We start from the raw sequence: 18,014 nt of genomic DNA, 5'->3' as shown, positions 1-18,014 counted from the left end.
GAAGCATGGGGAGGAAGGGAGTGACATACCAGGAGCGCATATTAGATGAGCTTATTTGTCATTCAGTATGTTATTTCATGAACTGAACTATAAGATTAAAACCTTTTTTTTTAAGATGATGTCACAGGAACTTTAAAAAAGGTTCTGTAGGTTTGTGCTATATTTTTCCAAGTGACTACCTTGCATGCCAAACCAAGGCTAAATACACATTTGGAAAATCAATATTAAAAGCTTCTGTTTGTCTTGAAGTTTAAAGTATTTGAGTCCCTTCAAGCTAACCATATTAAAAAGCCCTTTCAAACTCACACCTAATACATTTTACTTATGCACTAGTACATTCCACAACTCTGTTTTCAAAAGTTCTTTCAATGTGTTTGTTTTTTAATTTCATAAAGGTGTCAGCAGTGAATGTGACCCTTCAGGTAGCGCTGGTTCTCATTCTGTAAGTATTCTATCATTGCAGCTAACAGTACATGTTACTAATTCATGTGCCTTTGCTGAATTCATTTACTTCATTGCTCAAGTCCTGAAGCCTGCTCTTAGACTGTGAAAGCATTGCACAAGCTTATTTGCAGAGTAAGAGTGGAAATAAACTTTATGTTTTGTTCTTTCATCATACCAGTGCAATTAGTTGTTGAGGGTGGAGGTTTTTATCTTTTATATATAGAATATGCATACTGTTTATGTCTTGGTCTGCTAGAACACTACTACGTACATGGCATATAAGCCCTATGCATGTCTCAAAGACCTTCTGGTTCAGGGTTGCAAAAGGCCATTTCAGCATCAAATTATTCTTGAAAAAAATATTATCTCTTTGTAACTATTGCTATTCCACTACTATTATTATTAATACAGTGATGGTTATTAGTCGTAGCAAATCACCCGAAATTGCAGTCATTGCTAAATCTGTAGCAAAGAAGACCTAGGGGGTAAGTCTGACTGATGGAAGAGGCATCTATGTAGGCTCATGTATACGGCTATGTCTGTCTTCCACCAAGAAATGAAGGACTAAATATGAAAATTAAGGATTATTTTCAAGGAAATTTTCAAAAAACTTTTTGCAAAACAGCTAATACTTCAGAGCAGTTCTAATAAGGCTACAAAAGAATTGGAAAGCATGTGCATTGTGACTTTTAGAATAAATTAGATATGGAAAAAATACACAAAACAGAACAATCTTGTGCTGATAGTATGAGACAGGAAAATCTTGGGAAGTCTGAATCAGCTTCAGTTTTCGTGGATCTGTAAAAGTCAGTAAACTGCCCGAGCTGTTAATAATACTAGGTTTTTCTTAGGTCTAAAGATCAGTATGGTCTTTATGAAACGGTTGAATCCATGTTTATGTTAACTGCTTTCTGTCATTAGGGCTATTGTCAGTGTCTTCAGCACGTTGAAGGTCCTACCTGTAGTAAATGCAAACCATTGTACTGGAACCTGGCCAAAGAAAACCCTGAGGGGTGTACAGGTATGGCTTCATGACATAGTTCTTTGGCTTATGGAATGTATTATTCTTTTGGAAGTCATCTTTATTTGCTGTCTCCATCTTTGGTGCTCAGTGACTTTCTGTTAACAGCATGTTTTTCATGGTACTTAATTGTAACACCAAATTACCCATGATACCAGCAGCTGCTTTTAGAAATTAGACCATAATTTCATGAGTGCTTGCTAGTGCTGGACCAAGGTGTGCTCTGGGTTACAATGATGTGTACTTCATGTGGCCCTGTGACAGTTTTACTGGAGTGAGACAGGATTTCCGCTGTTAACACTGAAACCAGAATTTGTCTCATTTATTAGAGAAAAAGGTGCTTTTCCATCTATTATCATCTCCTAGCTTGTAGAGGAGTGAAAAGCCTTCTTGTGGCCTCAGGGTGTGACAAATCTGTTATGGTTTGTGTCTATATAATACCAATCTATGTGCAAGTTTCAATGTTTGCTAACAGTGAGTGTGTGTTTTTCAGGCAGATAATAATTAATTTAAAGATGAAAAAGGATAAAGATTAAAAAAGGTAAAGTTCTTTTTTCTCCCCAACTATTTGGGGTTCCAGCACAACAGCCACCTAGATGGGATGAGTAGTAGCCTTAGAGCCGATACCGATATCATTACATCTTTGACTCTAAATCTCTAAATGCTGTAAAGTCTAAACATCTCCTCAAAGATTAATTGCTGCACCTTTAATGTACTTCATCTTCTCTGCCTTCAGTCACAGAGTCAATATGGGGTTTCACCAGACCTTTAGGTCAACATAGCTGCTTCCTGCAATATTTGAGAATTGAACTGGTCCCACGGTAGCACTGCAGCATAGAAGATGCCAATCAGGCTTGAAGACACTGTTTTGCATCAACTGTCTGAATGTTTCTATGAAAGAAAAAAATTGTAAATCCAAACTCAAGACTGTTTTTGTTGAACACAAGTCAGAACACATTAAAGCACACCAGTAAATAGCACATAGACAGAAGGCCTAATTCTTTCTCCATTGTTTTTTCTTCTCACCTGTGCCAGTATCCATCTGCTGTTCTGAACCTGCTAGAGTAAAATGCACCTTGTGGCACTGTTACTCAAAGTTGCACATTCAGGGTGGTGGGGGTTTTTTCTGTCAAAAGTATCTTGGAAAAATGAAGTGCAGATTGACTTTTTTTCATCTGTGCAGCATGCCAGTGTGATGTGAGTGGAACGCTAAGTGGAGTTGGAGAATGTCAGCAGGTAAAGTGAAATTAAAAGAAACACAGTAATTAAATTGATTTTTGTAAAGATAAACTGTTGTAACATTTGGTAAGATGGAAATCTTAGTACTGATTATTGCTTTTGGACATAAAGTGTCTGGTTTTACACAGTAAATAAGCAGTTTTATATCCTAGTGATGTATAGAAGTCCTGAAAAATTTTCATCATCTTGAGTTTATGTATTTTCTAGTCTGTTCATTAAAGATGATAAATGACAGAAATTATGTCCAGATAATATTTTTTGTTGAGATTAGAATGTTTTTTCACTTTAGAATTAGAGGGAATACAAAATACTGGAAGATTAAAGTTCTAAAAAAGGTGTTGAAATATTTTTGATGGAATTGTTTTCTTAACAGGAAAATGGGCACTGTTACTGCAAATCTAATGTTTGTGGAGATTCCTGTGACACTTGTGAAGCTGGTTATTATGCTCTCGAAAACACAAATTATTTTGGCTGCCGAGGTAAAATGAATAAAGGACATCTCTAGTAGCACATTTGCACTTAACACAAAAGTCTTTAGAGTTCCCTAGGCTAGATTTTTAAGATGTATGTATTGAATCACTTATGTGCACAGCATTTTGCACTACTTCTTGTAACCCTTGTAACTCCTCCTTTGCCTTCCCAAGGGAGTGGGAACAAGGCAGATGGTACCAGTGTGGTTCTCAGCCATTTTGTGGCTCGCTCATGTGAGGAAAGGTGTTCCTCGTGGAGTTCACTGTCCTTCACTTCACCTTCCCTGGTGCCTCATTTACCACCACTTGCCTGAGGCTTCTCTGTCAAAGTTGGCACTGGTATCACACCAGGATGCTAAAGCTTGTTATCTTATCAAATAAGATAACTGAGAGTCATTCCTTCTCTCACTCCTTCTCCTGAGTGGTGGGGCCAAGGATGGTTCATTTTCCTGCAAGTGTTACCTGTAAGAGTGCTAGCTCTCTGTTCTGCTTAGCAGTTTTGTAAGGTCTGCTGCTGCAATAAAAACTTCAACTGTTACAACAGATACTAGCTTGATTCCCGCCCCCCCGCCCCCGGTATATTTCTGTATTGCTTTAGCCCAGAGTTCAATCTATTTTGAAGCAGAGCCAGATGTAGCCATGATGTGGAGAAAGTGGTCCTTCTTCTGAAGGATACTTGCTCTGCTATGTGTTTTGAGTGATGTAGGGCTACTTCAACAGTTCCCCTCCCTCCTTGTTCCCCCACGGTAGATTTAGGTTTGATAAAATTATTGACAGCACTTTCACTGACTTCAGGGTGCTTTATACATGTCCAGAGTTGATGCAAGAGATTTATTTTTAAAACACTGAAGTACTTCTAACAATCATTTAATATGTCCAAAGTTAAAAATAATGTCTACTGTATCAAAACTTTAATGCCTGATGTGCAAACCAAGAAGCTAATGAAAGGGATCTGGCTTCACAGTGGTGTAAAATACTTTAATTATCCTTGATTTCAGTGAGATTACAGGTGCTTTACATATTTGAGGAAACAGTATGCTTTTACACTACTATGTACATACATGTTTAGGAACTTTCCATTTTCCAATTGAGCTTGAAATTTTTAGACTAGATGTACTTGGTTTTTAGTATGATATATTATATCTTGTTATTGGAGTGTCCTTTAGTGTGCACCACAAGTCCTGTCTTCTATAGAAAGTCCTTCAATATTGTTGACCAGTATTGGTTAAAAATATGCATATGCTATTATATGAACGTATATGTTCTTGTTGTGTGCAAGTTTTGTAGGATAAATTAAATATTGGGGTACCAGACTCTGAAAAATTAACATTTTACAATTTTTACAAGTTAGGTTTTGTGGTTTGTTTTCTTTTAAAATATTCGTCATGATATTGTTGTAGAAATTCTGACTTAGCAAAACATTTGAATGGCTGTTCTGCAAAACTGTAGACCTGCATTTAGTAATATGCCATGGCTTATTACTTGAATTTTTTTTTTTAATGGCTTTTGTCACATTTCAAGGAGAAATAAAGAAAACAACCATGAACATGGGAGGCCTGAAATAGTTGCAGCTTATGCATGCATGTGTGTTAACATGTATTTGAAAGAGCCTGAAGGCAGGGAAGTCTGAAGGGCTCCGGAAGGAGGAAACAAGTCATTAATGGTGTTTTCTGATTATTTTTTTTTTTTTTTTTTTATGATGGGATATTTGGCTTGTGCTCTTTGCCTGACAGGCTGCTGGTGTGACATTGGAGGATCCCTCAGTCCAGCGTGTGCTGAGCCCTCGGGTGGCTGCAGGTGCAGGGCGCACGTCGTGGGGATGGCCTGTCAGGAGTGAGTCTGGCTGTAGCTTCTGATAGCTTACGCTTCGGCACAGTTCTTTTGAAACTGCCCACAAGTCCCTTGCTATCCTTTCATGTGAGATTCTGGATTTGTTGATAAATAAGCTGGTAAATTGCATTGGTTATTGATATTGATTTTGCTGGGCACTTTTCTTCTGTAAAAATAACAGAAAAAATAACATAAATAAAATTTTTTTACTTGTTTCCTTAAATAACCAATACCTGTTTTGCAATAGTATTGCATATGTATCTGTATATCTATCAAGAGTTGTATAGGAAAACATATGTAAGCTGTAAAATTTCTGGAAAGAGAATTCTCATTACATACATCTTATCAGCTGTCTTGAATTGATTAGGTGTTATCAGGATTCGTCAGTCATCAGTAGGTCACCTCCCTATGTATGCTCTTAGACATAGACCATACAGCAACTGGTAATTCTTTATTGGTTTTTTTCTCCTTGAAAGGCCTGAAAAAAACTATTTTTTCCCTGATCTGCACCACATGAAGTTTGAGATTGAAGATGGTACTACTGTCAAGGGAAGGGAAATTCGATTTGGCTATGATCCACAGGAATTTCCTAGCTTCAGTTGGAGAGGATATGCCCAGATGTCCTCTATACAAGTAAGCTGTTATTTCGTTCAAGGATTTGGGGTGAAAACATAGGTGTATGGTATAAATGTCTCTGTAGTACTGCTATGTGTGTGCAAGGTCATGGAGAAATCAGAAAAAAGGACAGGATCTCACTAATCTGAAGCTCTTGGCACTATATCGCTGTTTGGATTAGTAAATCTTGGTATTATTGTAAGTTGGTCATTGCTTGTGCAAATATATATTCTTCAGAAATGTTCGAGGGTTTTTTTGGTGAGAAATACACATTTTGCAGTAGGTGTAAACAAAATAGCTTTAAACCCTATAATATTGAGTGCAGAAATTCTTGTCATGCCAAGGACAGTGGAAACAGCAGAAGCTTGATGCCTGGCTAAATAATTTGAATTACACAATTCCTTGACAGTCTGTGTCCATAAGATTTTCAGGTACTATCACAGTGCTGTCACTGAAGTCTTCTTACGCTTGTAACTTATACTGGGTGAAGAAGAGAAAGGTGCCAGTTTTTATTAGGAATGATAACTTTGCATTACACAAACAGAAAAATGTGTGATTCAGTAAAAGAAGCTGTGAGGAGGAGCATATTGGCAACATTTATTTTAGTTTCATGGCAGTCTACAAATAAGCTAAACAACAGCAGTTGTAAATCAGAGGAAGAAAGTCACCATAATTTAATTGTGTGAGAAGAGACTTTGGGCTGAACTGCTGAGCAAGTGAACCAGGATTTTAAAACATTAGATTTGAGCAGTAAATGGGATTAGCTCACTCTTCTGGTATAGTTGTGTCCAGCCTCCATAAATTGTCCAAGGACTAATGGACCACTATGGACTGAGACATAAGCACATAACCATTGCACAAACATAGTGATTTCCTTTCTGTTCTTAATTTTTTACTCTTTCCTCTTTGTTCGTTTGGGATTTTTTTATCCCAGAGCTCATATTTGTTGGATCTTCAGAATTACTCCACATTCACATTTAAAGGCAACTCTCCAGTAGCTGTGATTTTTAAACTTCTGCTTTCTAACTCAGCTGCTTTTTGCACTTCATATCCAGTGATATGGATTTTGTATATCCAGTGATTTGCATTTGGTGAAGAGGTATTGAAAGGGCTTAGTCTCTAATCTTGCTAAAAGTGTGTGGATTTTTTTGCTTACCTGGTTAAAGCTTTTCACTCATGTAAACTCTAGGCCCTCCTTAGACGCTTGCCTAACTGAGATAGTCTCATGTTCTTCATTTCAAGGGACCTTCCTAATTTTGATATAGCGTTTTTGTGTCTTGCAGGACCCTGAAATAATCCTCCGGACATTTATTTTGTAGAAGACAAATAGTGTTACCACATCTACCATACAAAAGGCTAATGTCACAACTATTTGTGAAAAGAAACTATTTCAATACATTTAAAAGTTATTGAGGTGAAATAAATAAGCTGTGTGTGAGCTCAGTGGAGGTTACTGGTGCTCTGTCATGCTGTTGACATGGTTGTCTCATTATAGATTGAGAAGCTGACAGTCAGGCTCCGATTTTAAAGCTCTGACCAGAGTTGCCTGAGTTTGTGACAGAGCTCAAAGAATAATTTCTACCCATTCCCTGCCTTTGCTTGAACTCAGGGACCGTCATCTCTTCCTCCCTCATTCCTCAGTTATCTCTTCTTTCTTTCCCTTCACTGTGTCTTCTAGATTTTCCGTAAAATCTTAGAAACCATTTGGATAAATCTCCTGAAGCTCGTTTCTTTATTTCTTTTGCCTTTTCTTTTTTGTTCATATGTATTTTTCGTATTCCCTCAATGCCTGCCTTATCCATGTAGTATCCTTCAGAAGTCATCCTTCTCCATTTAAAACAACACATGTAAAACCTTCTTCTACTTATTTGTATTTTCCATTCTGGTCCACTGCCCTTCTGCAGTCACCTAGATTTTAGTTATCTAGTCTCCATAGATCTCTCAGCCCTGTCATCAGTCATATGTTCATCTTTGCTTTCTGCTTTGCTTTTCTTTTAAAGTGGAGGTCTAGGGGATGGTGATGACAGAACTGAGGAATTTACATTCAGAGCAGCATATGGGAGACGGCATTCTTGCATTTATTGTAGCTTTTAGGAGTAAGAGAAAATGAGGCTTTGTGCTCTGTTCTCAAATGTATGGAACAGAGAAAACCTGTGTGCATTTGGGGAAACAGAATGGAGGTCACTGTACCACAAGCATCTTGGAAAGGGTCAGCAAGTGGGTTGTGGTGGGTGAACTCGTGGGAGCTGGATTATGAGGGGAGCTTTAGGATTTAGGATGGAAGGAAGGAAGCCAAAACACTTGAGGTTGCACCAATCCTATTTTTTCCTAATCTACCACCAGCCTTTGTATATGTCTCAGTCAATTCTGTTGATCTGAAAGCTAAATAACGGAGGCTGAGTGAATGCAGCCTTCTGTGGGCTTGAGAACATCATGACTCCAGAGATGTCAGTTCAGTGTCAGGGCAAAGTCATGCAGGGTGTCGCATCTCTAAGAAACTGGGATGTGGTGGAGGAGCAGAAGTTGCAGTGACAGTCTGAGATGTCTGTATGCTGTGAAGTGTTGTGTGTGATCTCAGACTAGGATCAGTGATTCTGGCCTGTACCTTGGGAAGCCAGGAACAGGGACAGCCTTTGATTCCATACGCCTCCTTTATGGCACAGGAGGGGAGAATAAGAGTAAAGTACTGTCCAAGTATCAAAGTGCAATATCAACAGACATGTTAGTTCTGCCATTCCGTGTTCTTGATAAGCTATTATTCAACAAGAGTTTTATTTTACAGAAGGTTTTGTTCTATATTCTCTTGTAAGCTGCCCAAGCCTTTCTTTTCTGTTATGGAGTTTGTCTTTGCCAAATGGTTTTTCTTTCTCTGGGTGCTAGTAACAAATAATATACTTTCCTTTCCTCCTTTTCCCCTTTCTTTTTATTTTTCCCAGCCAGAGGTGGTTGTGCCTATTACTGTGGCTTCCCCTAAGCTCTTCCACCTAGTCCTCCGCTATGTCAGCCTGGGCTCAAAAAGCTCTAAAGGGAAGATCTCAGTTGCTGAGGGAAAACATTTTGGCACTAATTATACTTGTAAGTGAATTAATTTTCTCACTAGGCTTGCCTGTCGTCCTCTGTCATACACCAGCATTGCCATTCCAGTACTTGTCTGCATGTGTGTTTTCTTGTAGGACTTTAGTATGGTGCTTGCATGGCTTCTAACTGTTCCTCTATTCAGCACTTTATGGCTGTTTTTGTTTATTAACTTCAATTTTTCAGAATGAAGTGAGGATAACTTTGAATGTGGAAAAATCAAACCTCTACTTATTTCGCATTATCCTGAGGTATATTAACCCTGGAGGTGACACAGTGTCTGGTCGCATATCTGCTTGTCAATCTCAGCCTGAAACAGGTAGGTGCAACTCAACGGCACAACAGATCAGATGAATGTTAGATCAGAGGAAACTTTTCAGGGTGCATCTAAGTCAAATTTGTAATGTCTCTTAAAATACATCACTTTTAACAGTGTCAGTGCTTTTGTGCTTTTTCTAATATATTTTGCTGTGTAATTGATGTGGCTGTGTTTGCATGAAACTCCTGCTTACAGTAGTAATCAACATTTATTTTTTCAAATGTTTGCCAAACTTAGTACTTTCAGTTCTGCACTTGGAAGCTCTGAACTGTGTGTTTTATGAAGCTTTTAAAGAAGGGATTACAGCACTTATTTTGGTTTAGTTGCCTTTGATATTTCAGTTTAAAGGTGGCTTCTGACTTCATTCCATGAATAACATTTATTTAATGATGAATCCAATCTACCAAGTTAGCTCTAGTTACCTCAACAGCATGTGATGCCTTTTGGGCCCTGATAAAAGAGAAGTACTCTATGTCCTTTGAATGGTAGAAACATACCAAGCCTGTATGCAGAATTATCGCTTATTATGACTAACCTCAGCATACTGATGGGAGCTAATGGAGTTTAGTCATAGATCCTTTCAGTTATTTAGAGGAGACAAAACTGAAGACATCACAGATACCACTCAGTTTATATTGCCTGGAAAGCAGGGAACCAGTTCTTGTCTGTGTCCAGGGGTTTCAAAGAGGAAACCATTAATATTCATAACAATTGATCCTCACAACTTCTGTTTGCTAAAGCATACTGCAGCTACATCTCTGTTGTACATCATCTCTGCTCAGAAGTTACCTTCAGTTACTATCTGTAACTAAACATTTTAGATGCTACTGAGAACTTCCAATATCTGAACTATTTGGCTTAAAGTCACATGAGAACAGGCTTTGCATCAGCCAAACATATTGTGAGTCAGTGCAGAGACAGCTTGAATGGAAAAATCATGGAAGGAGAAAGTGAAGAAATGAGCATTTCAGAATATTGCAAAACTGACCATTACAGAGGCAGAGCTCTGCCTTTCTGAATCAATTTGCTCAAGACTAATAAGAACAAAGATAACCACCACTTCATAGCTCTGTAGATTACTGTGTATGGTCAAATGCAGTGTTAATATGTATTGACAGAAAAGCATTGATCAGCTCCTGTTAGACCAAGTTTAATGGATGAAATCATCAGTACAACACACTAAGCAGGTAGAGACATTTTACACAGTCCCTTATATTTTAGCTTGATTTTTTTTTTTCTTTTTTCTGGCAGGGGCTGCTCAGAGCAAAGAGTTTGTCTTCCCACCCAGCAAGGAGCCAGCTTTTGTCACAATCCCAGGAATAAGCTCCACAGAGCCTTTCTCACTGGTTCCAGGCATGTGGACTTTCAGTATAATGGCAGAGGAAGTCCTCTTGGTAAGAAAACAATTGAGGAAAACAAGTGCTTGAAGGCTGTCTTGATAGTATTGCTCTGGAGTTATTTGCTGGGAAGAACCCTGCAAACAACTGAAATTCAGCACCAGTACAGCAGCAGAGTATCATTATGTAAATTTACACTTCAACCTCTTATTTAATCCTTTTTCTTCTCTGACTTTCACCTGCTCTAATTGTGCTTACAAAATTTATCTGGAATCTGTACCTTCAAAGAATAAAGTAATACTAATATACAGCACAATTGGTTGAGCATAAATGCTCACAGAAATTCATATTATAATTCTTACATATCAGGTGTTGTATCTAAAACTTGTCTCAGCCACAGATGACCAAGGCCTTAGTTTCTTGACAAAAATTCTTCAAAAAAGTGTATAAGATGGACTGCATGATTAGCAGGTCATTTTCTTACATGTTTTTGTCCTCCCATCATTACTCTCCTTTCACTTCCTGAAAAACTGAAAAATTTTCTGACAGTGGCTCTGAGAAATTGTTATAAAAAGACAAATTGTTTGAGGTGATCATTTATGAAAAACCTTAAAAATGTATGATCACCAAGACAGCATACTGAAATTCATATGTATATTGTATAGGGTTAACAAGTAGCCAGTGTCTTCAGTCATTAAGCCTGGAGCGCTGTTAAATTTATGGAATACCACATTATATGTTACTAAAGAGCTTGCAAACATACTTCATGCTGAAAGTGACAGTACTTATTGTGCCTGTTTTTTTTACTAATACCTTTGAAAAGGAATTTATTAATGATCTTAACCCATCATGTTCTCACAATAACAGTTTTTATATATAAATTCTAATATGTTAATTTAAGTAAGCAAGGTGGAGCAAAAATGCACCAGCTTTTGAAGCACATCTTCTAGGTTACATGGAGTATTTTTATACAGTCACCTGGGATATGTGAATCTCCCTTGTGGAGCCACGCGCAGTTGAGTTGTGTATGTGAATTGCACTCCTGGGTGAAAACTGCGCCCAGCTGGCTATGTATTACCAAGCCATGGGGAGGCTCCTTTATGAGCACTGTCTTGTACTACACATGATGGGGGAGTGGCTTCAGAGTTACCTGCTCACAGGGCAGCTGCCTTTGTTTCATCTCTATGAAAGTATAAATAGAGTTAGGGAGACACATTCTGATGTAATAAAAAAAAATCCACATCTTGCAGATATCCTCTGTAAAAATTATTTATGTGGTTAGTTTTGTTCATTGCTACATTATAAAAGTCTAGAGATGTTTCTTTTCTGATTTTCTGCATGGTTGTATGCTTGCATTTCTTTGTATTCTTTGTTTTTAGGATTATATGGTGCTGTTACCTAGTGATTACTATGAAGCATCCATCTTGCAGATACAAGTTACAGAGCCTTGCACCTATTCAGGACATGCTTCAACAGAGCAGTCAGTATATATGCTACAGAATAAACCAGTGCCTTGGATTATTTTATTGTTATCCAGCTGCACTTGAAAACAATAATAATCCTGTGTTTTGTTTGGGTTTGTTTTTTTATGTAAGCTGCTTGCTCTATCAGCATTTGCCATTGGGCAGATTTTCCTGTGTCCTTGGTTCAGAGGCAGCGTATTTCAGACACGGGGGAGAATACAGAAGAATACTTGTGCGACAGCCAACTCCTGATCAACCAGTGATGACCCATATCAGTGGAAGAGAGGTCAGATTTCTACAGGCTAATTTCAGTCCCATCTGCACTATTGTCTATAAACCTACTGGACTAAAATGGTTGCAAGTTTACAGCTCAGGATTTGCAGATCTGTAACTCATCCCTAAAACAGACTCTGCGCCAAGTTCTGCATTTTATACAGAATTGTGTAAATGGATCAGCGTAGGCAGATTTATAACTGTGACTAGAGTGGACGTTTCACTCTGACAGAAGTATTCCATTAAATAAAAATCCCTCTGCTTTAGACATACTGGCTTGTTCAGCATACTCTTCAATTGCTGCAGAAATGGCATAATGGTTTGTCAGCAGAAAAGGTGTACATACATCTCTCTATTATTTTCTTTTTTTTCTTAGATAGCAATACTTAAGTAAAAATTGCTTCACTGAAAAACAAGCAGAAGCCACTATTACGCCACTGCTGTAGGTCCATTGAAAGAGAAACATATGTTTTATGAAATGAAAAGTTATACTAGACTGTGTTTGGTAAAAATAAGGTATTTTATCAAGTACATGATAATTACATGTAAAATGATTATGCCCTCTGTTACTGTGCTTGGATACTGCTTTTAAAAATACCAAGTCCAACAAGAATACTTACATGCCACAGGCCCTGGTGCTTCATCACTGATGCATGTGCAAACTTTACTGGTAGGAATAATTGCAGTGAAGTCAAGAGGGCTGTTGACAGAATTATTTACATGTTTAAGTGTTCATAGCCTAAGGAAATATTGAGAAAAAATTGTTTAAATTTGAAAATAATTGTATAGCCAACTGTAGCAAAAACCTCTGTAACCACAGCACTTTCTGTGCTACTACTTCAAAGTATTTTGCATCAAGTGTTGTGTTAACCAATGCGTGCAGGTAAACTAAAAGGAAATCTTGATGCTTCAGAAAGTGTCACTTGGTTGTTTGCTGGAGAGATGCTTTCACTCTTCTTAGGGAATCAATATACAGGACTGCTGTAGTAGAAATTTTTTTCCTGTAAATATTTTTTTCAGTGGAAAAGATAGCTTAGAGATGACAGTGACAGTTTTTTAGTATCATTAAAGTTTCCTCATTGGTACTTTCTACTGGGGAGAAGAGAAATAATAATATACTCATTTCCTAAGCTTATTTTACAGGCTCCTAGAACTGTTATAATGGCAGCTGTTTCTTGGTTGGACTAGATGATCTTCAATGTCTTTTCCAACCTAGATGATTCTTAAACTTGGTTGACTCATATTAGTGGACAAAGTGGTATTTATAAGCATTGCTTCCATTCTGTTGGATGTGTTTTGTTGAGACATTACAGGATTTGCCCGGGATTAATGCTGACTGGTTAGCTTGCAGGGCAGGAAAAGGCAGCTTTCTGCAAGAAAGGAACTGAAAAATCTAACAGTTTTTTTCTTTTTCAATGTTCTTGACCTAGGTCAATTTACAGATGACCATAAATGTTCCTCAGGTCGGTCGCTATGTTCTGGTTTTTGAATATGCCAATGAAGAGGATCAGTTATACACTGCCGAGGTAATAGTACATAGCCCTGGACCTGTCACTGAAGGCAGAGTGAGAATATATAGTTGTAAATACAGGTAAGAAGTTCTGAGGAATCACTAAATGATTAAATAAGCATTTGGGATATAATTATACTTTTTATATATTGGGATCCATTTCACTTTGTAGATTGCTTGAATTTTAGGGTGATTTAAAAGCAAGTACATGATTTTGGGAGTATTGTACAGTTTTTTAATTCTCTCTGTGCAATCAGCTCATTTAATATTGCTGCTGCTTCAGTGACGCATTTTCCTGTACACAGGGTTACTTTTTTATATCCATTCATAAATCCTTATAAAGTATTAATCTCCATGTCCAGTGGAAGAGCACCTCTGTTGACTGCAGATGCCTGTACTGGTTTTGTTTAGTAAAAAACATGTGCAAGGGCTTTGGCTATAAAAAATGTAGCAGCTAGTTCTGCAAGAGTATTCCCACCATTTCTAGCAAGATCTGCTGAAGAAGAAGTGTAAAGGTCTCTGATGAGTGTAGCCATCCTCTGGCTGTTAGGCTATGGTCAAGGTCTTCAGCTGAATGCTTGTTTACCCTTGTTGGCTACTGAGGTTACTGCAGATGTTTCTGCACAAGAGATTTTGTCTGTCCCGAGTGAGATTGTCTTTAATACTTGAGCATTTCACCTTATGACCCAAATTAGGATTGTGATCCTGCAGATCCTGCAGTTTGTGCCCTTGGGAGAGCCTGCGTGGTGCCAGGGGACTGCAGGCATGCATCTGTTTTTCCCATGAGTCAAGTGTTTGGCCAGTTAGAGGGTTAGAGATATTAAGGATGAAATTACTCGGTAAGAAAAATAATTTTCATCCGTGTGTTTGTGATACAGAGCAGAGCTATGTGGAGCAGTGACCTTGTCAGGTTATTGCTGGGGAAAGCTGTTATTTTAGCCTGTTAAGTAACACTTTGAGTGCCAAACTACTTGCTATAAATCTTCCATTTTATTGCTTTTTTTTCCCCAAAAACACATTTTATGGACTAATTTTTAACATAGTTGTTTGTTCATATGATACACTAAGAAATTGTTCATGAAAATACAAAGAAAGCCCTTGCTACTTCAATGTAGCAATGCAGTAAGTCCCTTCTGTAGCCATTCTGCATGAAGATAATGGTCACACTGCAAGCAAGTTGCTGTGTCAGCTTTCCAAAGCAGGAAGCTACAAGTCTCTTCTGTTAAAAAATAAATCAAGTAATGATGTACTGAGATAAGAGATACTGAGATGCAGATAAGAGTAACTTGTAGAATCAGGAATATATTGTGCCAGGCCTTCTTACAGCAATGTGAACTTGATTATTCCCCAAAAAGCATCATAAGAGAATAAAACATTGCAAGCTTCCAGTGAATCACAAATAAGGGACCTGTATTTCTCTGGTCTTAAATGTCTTTAGCCCTGAGCAATCCTTATTTCTGAGCTGTGCTCTAAACAAGAGTGAAAATTCCACATTCTCTGGTTCATATAGGAGAAATAGAGAAGCAGTTGTATGGTGGTTACAGCTTCTCACCCATAGCATGCTGGCTGGCCTAACGGAGCAGAAGTGCAGAAGAAAGAAAAGAAATTAAAGCCATATATGATTTCTCTTTAGCAAAAGGGAACTGTCTACTTTTAGCAAGTTGCAGGAGTCATGCTTCCTGAACAAGGCAGAGTTCAAAAGCTTTAGCAAGAATCTTCCTCTTAGTATGTATTTGTCTTTACCAAAGATGCACAGCCAATCAAAGGTAGTCAGTCAGAGGCAAACTTACATTTTTTCACTTGTATTGAGAAGTATCTCAGTGTACAGAATAGCTTCCTAAAATCAAGACCTGCCCAGCTGCCACTGTGTGGGTGAGAGCTGCTGATCCACACCATCCATGGCTCCTGGCAGAGTGGAAAGCAGCAGCTGTTGTGTGCTGGTCCCTCAAGGATCACAGCCCAGGCACAGAATATTAGTTACACGCCATGTAACCTCTGAAGGTAGCATATATATGTGTATCTGTCTGCTCACATCTATCTGTTCACTCACGTCTGGAGGTTTGGGCTCTGGGTAGGTCAGCCTGTGAAGGACAAGCAGTATTTTGTACATGGTACATCCTTTGTCTCAACAGCGAGGATACTGCATGGTCACCAGTGGCCAAAGGTAGTTGTTGCCTATGATCCAGCAGGATGGCTACGCACCAGTGGTGAGGCTAGCCAGAAGCTAGGTGGCTGAGCTAGACGGTAGCCTAAACAACATTGCAATGCCAGCACATTTTTAACCCTTCTTTCTGTCTCAGTTTCCTTTGTCGCAGTGTTGTAGTTGACGACAGGAATCGCATTGCAGCCTATGACCTTCTAGCAGATACAAAGATACATCTTAAGGCATCATCAATTAATTTTCTTCTGGTAAGTTTTTGTTTTCTTCTCCCTTTTGTAATACTTGTTCCCTGAGCAGCTAAAGAGAGATGCTTTCCTCCCAGTGTTCACATGCTGGTGTGGTAATGTGTGAAATTATGTATATTAGATGCTTAAAGATGTTTTTATATATATAGTGAGAGAATACTGAAGCAAATTTCGAAGATAAACAGAAATTCTCCTTTCTTGGCAAGGGTTTTTCCAACTCTCTTGTGCTTTATTTTCGTTTCCCTCTCTGTTCTGCATGTAAACTTTAAATGAAAAATCTTCTAGTAGATTTTGTATGTCTTTTTTTTCCCCCCCTATCTTTCACTGCTTTTAAATCCCCAAAACCCATGTGGGAGTTTCATGGGTCTCTTACAAAATCCAGGTAATAAATGCATTCATTTCAGGTAATAAATGCATTTATTAATAATTGAACTTTAAATACTTTGAATGAAAAGCCTTCACTGCCCTCTCTTGGCCACCCCAGGAATAAGTTTTTCTGAACACTGAATTTTCTATGTTGTTTCTGTTTTCCATTTTAGAAGCACAAGGTGAGTTACAGTTGGTTAAAATCTAGAGTTGAAACCCAGCTATAAACATAGAGTAGTTCTGTGGAACTATTAGGAGTAACAACCGACACATGCTTTCTTCATTTCATAAGGCAGTGTTCGATGTGAACAAACACCATTTAAATTGTCTGTTAGCTCCCTGCAGCAACTGCTGTGCTAAAAAGATCCACATCGAAATGATGTTGCTATTAGTCTCTTGTGCTAAGAATCTCTGTATTTTTATTTTTAAATTCTAGTTTTCGTTCTCTGGATAACTTGCTATATAAATATAAATTTCAATATTTTCCTGAGATCTAGGAAATATTTCCCTGTGTTAAATGTAAAGACTGCATTTAGCAAAAGACGGGATGGAGGAGGAAAATAAGAGCTTCAGGTATATGGACACTAATCATGGAGCAGCAGCTTTGGAGTTAAAGACCCATGTGTGACCCCTTCTCCTGTAGACCAGAGAGGCAAAGGGGAACCACCCGAACACTGGAGTTCAGAAATCTGGTCTAAATAAAGGGGAAGTGGGGTTCTTGAGGTCAGCTTTCAAGAGAGGCTCTTACGACTTGATAGTTTTTATCTCACACTGATGCATATGAGCTGTCTAAACCCAGACAATGTTTCACACTAATTTTCTATCTGCTCATAAAGTGCAGTTCAAGGCTACAGAGTCTACCCTTGTTCTGCTGTAATGAGCTGGAGCCCCGTAGGTCACTACATGCAGGACAGGCACAGTGTTTGCTGCCCAGAAAAAGGGAATTTTAGCACTCTGCCTTCTAGTTTATAGAGGGTTTCTAGTTTCTAGTCCCTGTTCGCTACTGCTAAAACACAAACTGAGCTCCTTTCAGACCTGCTTCTAAAATGAATCACTTTGCACATTAATGAATTCTACCTATGTAATTTTTATTTATATGAATACACGGTGCTAGTTATCCTACTGCTTATCAGGCATCTTTTATCTCCTTTCAAGTAGTTCATGCAGAAGTTTTGTAACCTATATTAGATATTTTGTAAGAGCAGGTAGTAAATTTTATTAGTGCAAACTGTTTTGTCTACCCTCAAGCCTTCCCTTATGTGCTTACTACCATGGCTACAGCAGGACTACCACAGCTTCATTTGTTCATGTCTAGTTTTAGTTTAAAAAGAAATCATATGAAGTCTTGTTGGCTTTTAAAATTAGTTCTGAATCTACTGGGAGAGAAATCCTGGTGTCACTGATTCTCACTCAGATGTACTTTGTGCCAACAAGCGTTCATGTCTGCATTTCAAAAGATCTAGTAATTCCCTCAGGGTCTCTGATACCACAGATGAGGGCTTTTATTCACACCTCTGTATGCTCCTTGCCTAGCTTCTGACACTGCAAGCTTGTCTTGTCATTCCCATTGCTATACATATACTTACATATTAATTTATTTAACTTCTGAACAGCCAACAGTTGCCTCAGAAGGACAAAAATGCTTT

General features: G+C 38.2%; 1 protein-coding gene across 1 annotated transcript in view; it reads left to right on the top strand.

Annotated features, from left to right (window-relative positions):
• The window catches only part of LAMA3 (laminin subunit alpha 3), a 118,279-nt gene that overhangs the window by 43,246 nt on the left and 57,019 nt on the right, over nucleotides 1–18,014 (top strand). The window contains exons 17-28 of the mRNA XM_074899078.1: nucleotides 396–442; nucleotides 1,366–1,465; nucleotides 2,649–2,701; nucleotides 3,078–3,183; nucleotides 4,908–5,007; nucleotides 5,481–5,637; nucleotides 8,556–8,694; nucleotides 10,265–10,407; nucleotides 11,730–11,830; nucleotides 11,946–12,099; nucleotides 13,517–13,677; nucleotides 15,897–16,005. Coding sequence (XP_074755179.1) covers nucleotides 396–442; nucleotides 1,366–1,465; nucleotides 2,649–2,701; nucleotides 3,078–3,183; nucleotides 4,908–5,007; nucleotides 5,481–5,637; nucleotides 8,556–8,694; nucleotides 10,265–10,407; nucleotides 11,730–11,830; nucleotides 11,946–12,099; nucleotides 13,517–13,677; nucleotides 15,897–16,005 — 1,370 coding nt within the window. The remainder of the gene's footprint in view (nucleotides 1–395; nucleotides 443–1,365; nucleotides 1,466–2,648; nucleotides 2,702–3,077; nucleotides 3,184–4,907; nucleotides 5,008–5,480; nucleotides 5,638–8,555; nucleotides 8,695–10,264; nucleotides 10,408–11,729; nucleotides 11,831–11,945; nucleotides 12,100–13,516; nucleotides 13,678–15,896; nucleotides 16,006–18,014) is intronic.

This window comes from Athene noctua, chromosome 2 (assembly GCF_965140245.1).
Source record: "Athene noctua chromosome 2, bAthNoc1.hap1.1, whole genome shotgun sequence".
NCBI classification, from domain to species: domain Eukaryota; kingdom Metazoa; phylum Chordata; class Aves; order Strigiformes; family Strigidae; genus Athene; species Athene noctua.
Note: the sequence above shows the minus strand (reverse complement) of the source record. Positions and strands in the feature narration are given on the sequence as shown.